This window comes from Elgaria multicarinata, chromosome 7 (assembly GCF_023053635.1).
Source record: "Elgaria multicarinata webbii isolate HBS135686 ecotype San Diego chromosome 7, rElgMul1.1.pri, whole genome shotgun sequence".
Lineage (NCBI taxonomy): Eukaryota > Metazoa > Chordata > Lepidosauria > Squamata > Anguidae > Elgaria > Elgaria multicarinata.
This window is the reverse complement of record NC_086177.1, coordinates 87384738-87397934: the sequence shown is the minus strand read 5'-3', so window position 1 is coordinate 87397934 and position 13197 is coordinate 87384738. Positions and strand designations below refer to the sequence as shown.

At 38.5% G+C, this 13197-nt stretch overlaps 1 protein-coding gene across 1 annotated transcript in view; it reads right to left on the bottom strand.

Annotated features, from left to right (window-relative positions):
- Window positions 1–13197, bottom strand: part of VPS13B (vacuolar protein sorting 13 homolog B) — a 434090-nt gene that overhangs the window by 58358 nt on the left and 362535 nt on the right. Inside the window, exons 40-42 of the mRNA XM_063130990.1 lie at window positions 11684–11880; window positions 7568–7749; window positions 4969–5318 (exon numbers count right to left, since the gene is read on the bottom strand). Of these exons, the coding sequence (XP_062987060.1) occupies window positions 4969–5318; window positions 7568–7749; window positions 11684–11880 (729 nt within the window). The remainder of the gene's footprint in view (window positions 1–4968; window positions 5319–7567; window positions 7750–11683; window positions 11881–13197) is intronic.

Here is a 13197-nt window from a genome sequence, read left to right as displayed (position 1 = left end):
TTATTATTATTATTATTATTATTATTATTATTATCATCATCATCATCATCATCATCATCATCATCCCGCCTTTTGCCCAATACTGCATGTATATGTAGCCATTAGAACAACTTATATCTTCTAGCTAGTTTGAATAGGTTGTTGCTTAGTCGGCCTAACCTTAAAGTGAAATCCAGCTAGGCTTACATAATTTTTACAGAGCCCCTCCCCGACTGGAGCTGGTTGTGCATGGAAAAGCAGAGGAAGGTGTGAATGAGAAAGAAAGGAAAGCAGTAGGTGATTGAGATAAGAAGATACGCTGTTCTTTGTCTGTACTCTGCATGAACAAAAGATGGAGGGAGGCTTCTCACCCACCACAACTTTGTGGAGCATTCTTGCTCTACACACAAGGCTTCATTTGTTCCAAGGGTTACCAGGGTTCAGCCTTTCATCATTAGGTGCGAAAGCCCCTCAGCAAATTGTTGATGTTGTTGACCAGCTCTGGAGTCTTTGAGGGAGCGTCCATTTTGACAAGCCTTTTGAATCCCTAGAGCCCATCCTACCAAAGGCATGGAGTATAAGTTTCAAACCCTCAGAAGAGCACAAGGCTTTTCGGATTGTTCTGAAGGCCAATCTGGTCTTGGGAATGCCATCTATCCATTCAAATCATTAACTTGGATTTTTAGACAGAGGATTCAAGTTGATAAATAAAATAATGACTGAAGCAGTCTTTGGAACAAGAAGGACCAAAGCTTTGTTGGCAGAGAGAGAAAGAGATGCTCTGACAGCCTTGTTTTATATACATGCTTGTATTTTTCAACAATAACCTAGCCTCCCAGGGAGAGCGATAATGAGATAATTGACTGAGTCAGAGATCTTCATTTTACTGGACATCACATTACATTCAAATTTGGTTCCTTAGCTAAAGTGGGATCAATAAGATAGTAACAAGAAAGTTGAACCACTACATGCAACTTGATGGGATAAAACACATAGATTTCCTTATGTTTAAATAGTGACCACTAATAAATTCTGTTAGAGAACATTTAACAAGAGTGTCTCTGGTAGAATAGTTTACATTTCCCTAAAGAATATCCAAAGAGTATTGTTAAGTTGGGGTATTTTACTCAACGGACCCACTGTCTACTGTATTACTTTATTTAAATAATATATACGTATGCACATGCACTTAACATATAATCCTTTACAATAATACAGTGAATATGCAATTCTACCACTGTATTTCTTTATTTTAAAGGGCTGTATTTGTTTTTCAACCAACAAAGGATTGGGCAATTGTAGAAGTGATGCATTTTTACATATATTCTTATATAATCTTACAGAATTTTAAAAGTCTCCAATAAGTTCTATATTTTAAATTGCTTTTTATAAAAATTTATTGCAGTTCAAACGGCACATATCTGACGAACAGATAACCCTGATTAGACGAGCATTGTTGGCTTCAGAATGCAAGCCTACAAAAATTCTGGAAGTATTTTCTGCTGTAAATTACTACACTTTGGTATTTAAATGTACTTTATTAACTCCACTCAAGCACAATCCGGCTTATTTTTTTTTAAAAAAGTTCTATTTATTAAAGTGGGAGAGTTAAGCAGGTGCTTAAAATTAAGCACATAAAAAGTGCTTTGGCCCTTGTGTTTCCGAAGATATTTATTAATTTATTACATTTTTATACTGCCCAATAGCTGAAGCTCTCTGGGCGGTTCACAACAATTAAAACCACAAAATAAACAAAAGATACAATAGAAAAGTTTCACACTACAATATAAAATAAAAGTAAAAACAGATAAAACCCAGCATCAATGCACTTATTTCCAGTGTAACAGAGAACAGTGAAATCCCATACAGGTTGACTCAGAATTAATTCCTTCTGAGTTTAATTAGACTTGCTTCCAAGTAGATGTGCCTAGGATTGCAGCCTTAGGCTGTGAAACAGTTACTAACAGAAAGGAATCAATGCCTTAAAAAAAAGAAAAAGAAAAGATTTATCATCTTGAGATTTGAACATATGACCTAGAATTATAAAGCAAAGAGCCTGGTGATGTCTTTAAAGCCTAATCTACTTCTAAAACTTCCATCATTATTTAAGGGGAAAAAATTAGTCCACATATTGGGAGAAACAAATACTGACAGAGGCTTCTGTTAATCTTGAACTCTTGACCTAAAGGTGTAAGGCCAAATTGTTTTATGCTTTATATGTCAGCTCCCATCTGTACTGTGTACAAAATTACTTGTCTGTGATATTTGGTTAGAAAATGCAAAGAATTCAACTAATGGTGGAGCTCTTGATTTTGTCTGGCAAAATAATGTGTTGATTGTGAACACTACACACTAAACAACACTTAGCAGTGGGAAGTTAATTTTCAGTATGTGGCAGAGGGGAAGCCGCATAAGGAACATGTTGTTAACAATTAACGTTAATAAGCAGTTCTGAGCCCACTTCTGTGTCTGATGTCCCCTAATTTAAAAGTAGGGTGAGTTTTTAATCAAGTGCACTCTGGGCTAGAGACCCACCCACCACATCAGAAGATGGTGGCAAGAACTCTCGACATGAGAGGAAACGAGAAAATTACAACAACAATTACAGAAGCATATCCTCCTGTGGGCCATTTGAACATTGCCACCCCCATGTATAAATCAGACCCAACCAGTCATAGAATGTACCTGTCAGGAATATGGTGCTATACAACATATGGCTCTACTTAATCAAATATACAGTCCTGTTGTTTCCAACCCAGAGTATTCCTTTAAGGCACCCTGCAGTCCAAGTCAGTCATTCACACTCTGATGTGGTCTCAAACATTTAAATATTTATACACTGCATTTTATTTATATGTATATGAAGTCTGAGAGACTTTTTAACTGCACAAAGCAACGGACCTTTCTGAAGGCCATTTTGCAGTAGTTGCTGCCCCACCAGCCTGTGCGTAACGGGCCTCATCCAAAACTCTGTTTGCTTGTTTTCTGTTAAGCACATTGCTCAAAATATGACAAAAAGCAGAAATTGGAGCTACAAAGACTCTTTTTTCACAGTGATATTTGAACCAGCTGTAAAGATTTAAATCACACTAGCTCTTGTTTTATGAACGTCCTTTTACAATAAGAAAACCATGGAATGCCTTGAAAAAGAAACTCTGATATGAAACAGATGTTTTATCTTTTCTAGCTTTACTATTGTAGTTTTGTGATGGGTAATTAATGCACAGAACTTCATTTAGGCATTTGTACTGGTAAAGAGAAGTATTTTCCTGTAGGACTGGATAGTTTGGAAAAATTCAAGACATTCTGAATAATTGCAGGAAAAAAAATCTGCATATTGTTATTGCTTTGGATCATAGTTTTTCAAATACAAAATATAATGCAAGACGTAGTGAATGCCTTCAATGAATAAGGGAGGGTAGCTAGGCAAAGAGAAACCAAACGTAACAGAGATAGCTGTTTGTATTTTTCACCTAGTGGGAAGGGGGTAAATTTCAACCAGTGACACAATGTGGAGAGAAAGGGTTAATCCCTCATGCCACTTCACTGATCAAAGTAGCAACCCCCTCCCCAATAACTGCACTTAAAGAGAGAGAGAGAGAGAGATGTGTGATTGGATCTCTTGTGCAACATGTTGTTTGGTCCTTAGTAGCATATAATGCACATCATAGCATTTTATTACATATAAAAATTGAAATGCTGTATATTACAATGATTCATCAGGTCACATTCTGTTCTCAACTACAAAGGCTTAAATCCATCCAAAGTGATCCATGGAACCTTTCCTTGAGAGCATGTTCTGTGGGATAGTAATAGGACCGCTAGTATAAAATGTGCTTTCCTGCCAAAATTTATTATTGGGAAAGTTTGACAATAAAGTAACTGGCTAGATTTCCCAAAGCTTTTGCTGAACTTTGTTCATACTTTTAGGCCTACCCAAGAGAGCTGTTCTCTGCTACCTGAAGGGACGAGAAACCTGCTATTGCATTCCCAGCCCATCCTGCCACCAATTACTCTGAGTCAGTTCAGATGTAACATTTCCAATCCGCCAAGCCATTGGGTTGGATCCAGAGCAGTCCTGCTTGTGCAACAGCACTTCCACCCTTCGCCAATGTAGCCCCCTGCATCCTCTGAAATGGCTCTTGTGGGTCAAATCACCTTGAGGAAAGGCCTGGGATGGGGCTGCAGCCAAAGGTGGAAGCAGCAGGAAATTTAGGAGGGCACTTTGTGAGAACCTCCAGTGATTTAGAGGATCGGGAAGGTCCTGTGGGCTTACATGATCTCCTCTCCCTTCCCTCTTCTCATGTTCTCAGATTCAATTAGTTACTTCCTGCCTAAGTACAAACTAAGTGCTGTTATATCTGAACTGACAAACTATGGTTTGCACTTGCCCTTCAGAGATCCTGTTCAGACAACACACTAAGCCACAGTGGTTAAGCATTTTGAGCTAAATATGATTGCTTAGCGTGCCATGTGAACCATTCCTAACCATGGTGGCTACATAACCATGGTTTAAACCATGATTTAAACCATTTGCTGCAAAAGGGTTAGCGGCCTAACCATGGCTTAGCGTGTCGTCTGAACATGCCCAAATTTGAATTGCTAACCACAATGAAACAATGGTTTGCACTCCTGGCTTGGAGGGCTTACTGGTTTGGATGCAATGTAGAGCTATGGTTCCTGCTAAAGAGGAAATAACAACTGAATCTGACTGTACAGTGGGAGGAGAGAGAGCGCACACACATGAAGCTTGTTCATGTAACACCAAGTCATGGTTCGGCAGTACATGTGAATTGGCTCTCTATATTCCATTTGTATGCCTGCTCATTCCATTTAGTTTCAATCATTTTTGTGGTACTGCAAAGAGGGCTTGTGGCCAGTTTGCCTAGCCCTACTCCTGTCACGTCACCCTATCAAGCTACGGATAGAAATCCTGAATTTGAGTATCCAAAGTAACTTTTTCATTTCATGTTTCACCATTTCCCTTACCTGTTGCCAAGCTTGAACGGTTTTATGCAGAGAGTGAACTGTGTGTTGACCAAAGTTGATGAATATGGGATCCACCATCACATTTCCATCTAGTAATTTTTCCACTAAATTGCCAGAAACAGCAAGCTGCCCAAACACGCCGAATGGCTTCACAACTGTCTGCATAGTTGCATTTCTATATTCTAAAAGTTTGCAGTCAATTTTAGTGGAGAATTGGATCTCCTTGAAGACTGATCCATCACTCCACTGCCTCAAATAGATATGTGGTTCTTTGAAAGAAATGATCGAGTATTCTAGTTCGGATGGCACATTTTTATCGGAGATAAATGGATGAAGGAACTTTGGTGACACTGTGGAAGAAAGAGTGGGGAGAATCAGCAGTACAATACTGCAAATACAAACCAGGAATGAATGTGCTCAGGTGATTAATATATACAGAATGATCAAACCACACATTTTCTAGATCTGATCAATATATATTTTACAATAAAAATGCAATATATTTGTTGAGCTTAGTTAAATAGTCATTATTGTATGGAAATCCTTTCTCATCTGGACCACCATAACCACACTAGAAATTAAAATCCAATCTGAAATTTAGGGTGCAATCCTTTGCATGTTTAGACAGAAAGAAGTCCTACAACTCCCAGCATTCCACAGACAGCTGACTGGGGAAATTTGGGAGTTGTAGGACTTTTTTCTTCTAAACGTGCAAAGGAACCTTTAAACACTGAGAAATATTGAAGATTAACATTTTCTTTGCTAAAAAATCAATGCAGTCAGGAATAGTACACTTTTGTCTATTCAAGGAGGACATGCTTATCTAAGCCCGGGAATCACACAGAAATCACTTTTTAAAAAATTCTACATCACAATGCAAATGTTAAACAAGTACATTTGAAAGTGCACAATGGATTGAGCTCTATTTATTTTTCAACAGTTTACGGCTTCTTCTTTTTGGGTGTATGTATTTAAGCATAGGCTCCAAGACATGTCTAAAGGAACAAAATATAGGAATCTTACCTAAATAGGTCTGTACCTGGTCAGTGTCTGGATGGGAGATTGCCTGGGAACCCTATGTACGACCCCTTGAGTTCCATGATGCAAAAAAGTGGGGTATGAATCTAATAGCTAACATATTTTATGTGTTGTGCACAAGTTAGTATACCAAGGCCCGACACTGAACGGGACCACTGGTTATTACGAAAAGACTCCTACTGCAATGATAATAATGATGAAGACAAAGATGACAATGACAACGATAGTAGAAATAATCACCACCGAAGGAGCTAATTAAGCATTAGCAAAGTAAGCAGTAGAAACCTGTACTCTGGATCAGAACCAACAAAAAAGATTCAAACGTAAATGCTGGAGACCAAATTAGGATTGAGGGAATACTGCAGATAACGTCATCAGCACAATCTATTTAATATAGTGCTGAAGTGCAAACTGAAGAAAATTCAATAAGAATGAAGATAATGGTCAACAACTTTGGAATGCATTGGAGAATTTGAAATGGAAAAGCAAAACTTTAAAAAATATGCATTTTCAAATGAATAAAAACAAAGTACCAGAACTGTCCCAGACATAAAAGGGATAACTTCATTTTTTTAGAATGCAGACTTTATTTGAAAGAAATAGGTACCCAAATTACATAACAGATGATTTCCAATTTGTAGAAAATCATTATCGTAGAAATAAGTGCGACTTATAAGTCAGTCTGTCTGCAATCGCCACAGCTTTGGATACTTAATTGTCCCGCTGTGAATAAATCAGCAAAGAAAACAATGATAATTAACAGCAGCCTAAGCAAAGTTCTTTCTGAAAAAGGAAATGACACATGCTAACAGGAGCTGTGTTTGGTTCAAGTTGCTTTTGCTTTTTCATTGTCTGACATTCGAAATGTCAAAAATATGGAAGTGGTTGCATCGGCTCATATGAGGAAGAGCTAAAGGAGGCGCAAGTCACTGTTTTAAAACCATGTACATTAGCCTTAGCAAAATTTGTTATTCAGCATTTTCTACTGTCAGTAGAAAAAGACTAAACTACTTCAGTAAGAAGCTCTGCTTTTAAAAAGTGCTTAGATATTTGCTCATCTTCCCTGGAAAGCATTATTTCAAATCAGACAATCTAACAAAATTTCTTGGAGTAAAATTGACATTAGTACAACAGCATACAGTGCTGAACAAAAACAGATGGACTTTCCTCACTTCTTTTTAGACTAACAACTGAGCTTCCAGTGCTTGGAGTTTTCTTTAGTATCTTTTTGCTGAAGTGGATGTAAAAACTTTCAGCAGCAGGACAAGCCTGCAGTCAAATGTAAAAGGCTGAATTGGCTCTATCAGATGGCTTGGAATAAAGTGAAGGGGGCACTTGTGACCATTAGTCAGGGCTTAGAAAATGCGGCACCTTCTGGAGTTACTGGATCCAAACACACTCTCTATTCCTACGCATTCCTGCTACCGATAAGTAGGTGTAAGTTATCTGAGCATATGGTTCCAGGAATGAAGGAACTGCAAATATAAAGCAGGTGGGGTGATGATGAATAAATGTAAAAACAACCGTTATAGTCTCCTTCTTGAGAGTATATGATACGTACCTGCACCCAGCTGATCCAGATGGTGGCAAAGGTGAAGTTCCAAATGAGCAAACTGGATTGAAACCCCAAGGGCAGGCACAAACCAAGGGGTAAAGCATGAGTCCACCCTGGTGCAGGCTGCTAATGCCGTAGGAGTTACAAGCTGATCACACGCACTTTGTGAGCCTGATTCACTTTCAGAGCTGTGGGGGAGGAAGTATTATGAGAGCATTGCTTCAACATATCCTTGGGCTTATCACAGGATTTGAACATTTGTGATGCTGCATACTGGGCATAAGCATTGAGCAGCCCATGATTATTTTGGCTAACTGCAACCACTGGTGCACACATTGCTTCTAGGCTGAGCTTGTGGGGTGGCTGTTTCAACTCATTTACTCCTTTTAATTTGAAGAAGGTAAATTAATTCCCCCCCCCCTAAAATATTTTTTTTTAAAAACGTAATCATAGCCTATCATTCAAGTACAAAGAAAAAGTACACTTTTCTCACACAATACTCCTCTCCTTCAGATTTGAATTTACGTTGGCTTCTGTTGTATAGTCATTAATTTTGAATAAAAAAGGATTTATACAAAAGTGGGAAGATCAAGATTTTAAGATAGAAATCTAAAGCTGTAATTTTACCACGAAATGGTTCCAAAACCTATTCAGCAATTGTTTTTAAACATCCACAGATGTCTAAGGCTGCAATCCTATACCGCCTGAATGGGACTTACTTCCAAGAGAAGGCTATCAATTGCAAATAGTCCTGATGGCTATGTGCTACCTCCAGTATCAGAGGCAGTAAGCCTGTATACATCAGTTGCTGGCGAACATGGTTGGGAGGGTGCTGTTGCACCATGTTCTGCTTGTGGGTCTCTGGTCGACAGCTGGTTGGCCACTGTGTGAACAGAGTGCTAGACTAGATGGACCCTTGGTCTGATCTAGCATGGCTCTTCTTATGTTCTTATGAGTAGATGTATATAAGTTTATGCCATAAATGTTATATAGGCTAACACCATGATGTATATATATTTATTTATTTATTTTCTAATGAATGACAATTCTTCCTGATCTTTTTGTTTGGGGACTTAAGTATAAGAAAAGCAAAGGTTATTGTCTTCACCTATAATAATAGATACTTATGGCCTGGCTGCCAAGGATGAGAACAATTGGAACACTACCACTATACCCATTTTGCACTTATGCAAAACTGGCAAAGGAGAGGCGAAGGTAGGGTCATTAACTTGACCACTTTATAATATTTTGCAAAGGCACAGAAGGATACTGGCAGCTGGCCTCAGAATTGCAGCTAAACTGATATATCGATAACTTAGAATTGGAAGGTAAAAATTCAATATATAAAATCTACATGCACATTGACCTTCATAATCCCTCTCCCTAACCCTGAACAAGGCATTAGTTTCTGACCCTGCCAGCTATGCAGCCACATCCTGAAATCTGTCTCTCCAGAGCCACGCTGGGCCTAGTAGCCCCAACTGCATATCTCCCCGCTTCCATGTCAACCTACTCTAGGCAAAGGTTACTCTCATGCCCACTACAAAGACTTATCAACCTATCTTCTTCATGTTAGTCCTAACAGCACTGCTGTCTAGGGAATGAAATGATATTGCCCCTCCCCTCAGAATCCCCATATTATGCTTATCCAGTGCAATCTCTTAATGCCTAAAATTACCCTCTGAGTAAAATTATTCTTCTGTCAATGGAAAAGATGCTTTTTCCATGGAATGAATATATGTGTGTGTGTGTGTCTGTGCGTGTGCATGTTAATTTTGTCAAGGTTATTACTGGCAAAATAAAAATAAAAACCAGAGAATATACACTCTAATGAAACGTTACACATAGTTATAAATCCCAAATGAACACAAAACAAAAATTATGACTGCACTTCTAAATACTTTGATGAAAAAAATTCCACAAGCTTTATGCCCAATTCCCAAAGAGTTCACATTTCTGTGGTACTAAGCTGACCACGAAGGTAATTTTCTGAAGGTCCCACATTCAGAGGACTTAACCTTGTCTAAAATACTTAACTTCTCAGTGATGAAAATGCATTCCTTCACAATTAAGATCAAGAAATCATTTCAACCTGATAGGATCAATGGAAACCAGATGCTTATTTTTTATTGATTTGTTATCCCTTGTCTTATTTTCAGACTTTCTTAAATTTTACACATACACACGCCAAGAAATGTGTGAAGCCCATTTTCCTTATTCATCAACTGCTGTGTATTTATGTGTGAAGCATGTGTGTGTGTGTAAATATCACTAGCTGACATTCATTCAAACAAATAATTAAGATATGCATTCAGCACTTTTCAATGGCTTGCTATGCCCATGTAAGAGAAATATTCATAAAGGCAAAGAACTAATCTGTGTTGTTGCAAAACCAATGTGATGTAGTGGTTAAAGTGTACGGCCAGGAAGACCTAGTCCAATACTTTCAAATCCCTTCTCAGCCATGAAGATCACTGAATGAACCATGAAGCCCATTATGCCACCCACGTTCTGTCAGCCTTACCTATCTCAAAGGGTTATTGTGAGGATAAAATGGAGGGGTAGGAGAAAGAATACTGAACTCATTAGAGGAATAGTAAAATAAAAATGTAACTAGGAAACAAACAAACATTAGAAACAGTAGGTTGGACAGGCATTTATCGGGGATGCTTTAAGTGGCTGCCTATTAGCTATGGAGCCACATAAAAGGTTATGTTAGTGTCATATGAAGTCCTAAACAACTTGGGACCAGGATACCTAGCAGACTGCCTTTCCTTGTACACACCCAGGTGACCTTTAAGATCATCGGAGGAGGCCTTGCTGCTCATTCCAAAACTAAAAAAATGTTGCCATGAAGTTCCCAGACAGCAGGCCTTGTCTGTAGCAGCACCCACCCTCTGGAAAACTCTCCCTCACATAGTTCAGGAAGCAGAAGGTATGACATCTTTTAAACGCCTCTTGAAAACACACTTGTTCACCCAAGCTTCCCCTGGGCTGTAAGTAAATTAATTATGCCGCTCCATGTTACTGCTCTTTGATTATTTGCTGTAGTTGGAAGTGTTTTTAATGCTGTGTTTTAAATATTGTGTTTTAATATTGTGAAGCACTGAGAAATTTTATTACATCCAGTAGTATATAAATGTCACAGGTAAATACAAATACGGTAATAAAAGTATATAATGGATTCGGCCTCCATGCAGGCAATTGGATTACCTAATGACTACGCCCATTGATTATCATGAAAGGAATTAGCCCTGAGGAGCCTCAGACTTGCACACTCCGCATGGCCATGGGGACGAGTTCGGGAGCTTTCCCTTCCATTTTGTATTAATCACAGCCTGTCATGTTATCCAAGACTGACAAAATGTGTTTAATCTTAAATACGGATGTCAGAGGAATCCGTCTGGAGGGTGAAGTTTGCCGACCTTTCAGCAGCTTGGGCCCCCAGACTCCGGCTCGCTAACCTATGAGCTGGTCTGACTCCATCTGTATGATTTTTCTCTCTTCTAAAATGGCCATTTACCCAAATTTCAATTGTAATTTGTACAAATTAAGCAAATTACAGCCAAAATTTGTGCAATTTGTGCAAATTAAGAAGCTGCGATTTGCATAAACGGCAATTAAAAAAAAACCTGCGAAATTTCTTTAATTCTGGCAAAAGGCAGCAGCTCAGCTCACAAATGCAAGCTGTGCCGGCGGCTCTGGGGGAATCCGTCAAGCCAAAAAAGAACCGGATTTCCTTGTGAAAGTCATCCCTAATTTCTTAGCTATGATTTGTTTGAAGTCATAATTTTAACTATGCTTTTCAATGAAGCATAGTTAAAATTAACCACTATTGGGGGCAGAGGGCAAGGGGAGTGTGTGAACCCAAGACTCACCTAGACTTGTTCCTGTCACAATAAACCACTGGAATATCTCAGCCCAGTGAAATATTTGGATCAGATATGTTTTAAGCATTCTTCCTGCAAACCTAGATACACATGTGTTTGTTATCTATCTATTCTTGGGCCAGCAAGCTTTCTTGCCACAAAAAAATATTTTGGGTGGAGTCAATGGCCCTCACCTGTGTAACCTAATATTAGAATTATTATCTAAAAAATAAATAAATGCAATTTTGATTACCTTTGGTCATCCCCTGAATTCTGGTTGCTGTTCAGGACAATCCTCCAAAGATCTGAGGCTACAAGCTCTTTCTGATCAGTCATTAGGTTGATACAAGGCAGCGACAGCTCACAAACTTTGCTTTCCGATAGGCTGAATTCTCTGAAAGCAACAAATGACTTCTGGAGCTCATCCCAGTATTCCAAGCTGCAGGGAATCTGTAACATTCACACAAAAAATCTTAGTTGCCTGGCATTTCTAGACAAATACAACCAAAACATGTGTTTGTAGTGCAACTTATAACTACTATACTACTGTTTGTTTGTTTTTTAATGGCAAATAGTAGAGATTTTTTTATTTGTTACTGCAGTCATGTTCTTAACATATTCCTTTTAGAACTTTAATATTAATCTAACTGATATTAACAGACGTTTGTATTCACTTCAGTGAGGGTCAGGATATATCTCAAGTTACAAAATGTCTACAAGCAGCCCAAATGGTTATACAAAATCATATGCAAACATACATTAAGTAATCAAAAATCCCACTGAATGTGAATTACACAATTGCATCAAGAACATATTTTCTTAGGATTTTGATTGAAACTTTTGACACAATTTTCACATGTAGAAATAAAAGTTGGAGATAGAAAGTAGTATTTCCTAGTGTACATCTGTTACAGATAAGGAATTACTACAATGAGCCATTATTTATCCTCTCTGTCCCCTCTCAGGCAGGGTATGACCCAATCCAGGACAAGATATTAGTCATTTATTTATTTCATTTCTATACCACCCCATAGCCAAAGCTCTCTGGACAGTTTACAACAATCCTGCCTCTTCTAGATTATAAGTGACACTAAGGCTAGATCTACACTAGCAGTATATAACACTTTGAAAGCAGTTTGAAAACGGTATATGGAATGTGTCCTGGGCCCCAACAGTTGTCAATATTGTTATAAACCATTACAAAGCAGCAGTGTAGATCCTGCCTAACTATCAACAGCTTGTTCTTATGCAGATTAACATTAATTGAAGCCTCATCCCATCCACTTCTATATCTAAGCATCGGTTTGGAGTTGTCACTGCAGGTCCTGATCCAGCTGACAGTGAAAAATAGGGTGGTGTGTGGTCAACATACAGATGACACTAACCTCCAAAACTCACTCTTTCCCCCACCAATTTCATAGTGGTATTAAACAAGGCAGCTGACAAAACACAGCTCTGATGAGTCCTACATATAAGATCCCGTGGGAAGAGTAAATATCAATCATCATAACCTTCTCCAAATGTCACAATGTTTAGTACTCAAACCACTAAAGTGCAGAATCCTGAATTTCCACTAGTCTATCCATAAGAAACTGATGATCAAATACATTAACGTAACAGGCTAAGATCAGCATTGGGGCCTCAATACAACCAGTCACAACAGAGTCCTGCTGCAACTGCAGTTCCGAACACTTTAGTTCCCCATACAGTGGCCTGACCTGGTGTAGCACCAATTAGATATACTGTTAGCAATAGTGCAGATCCTCT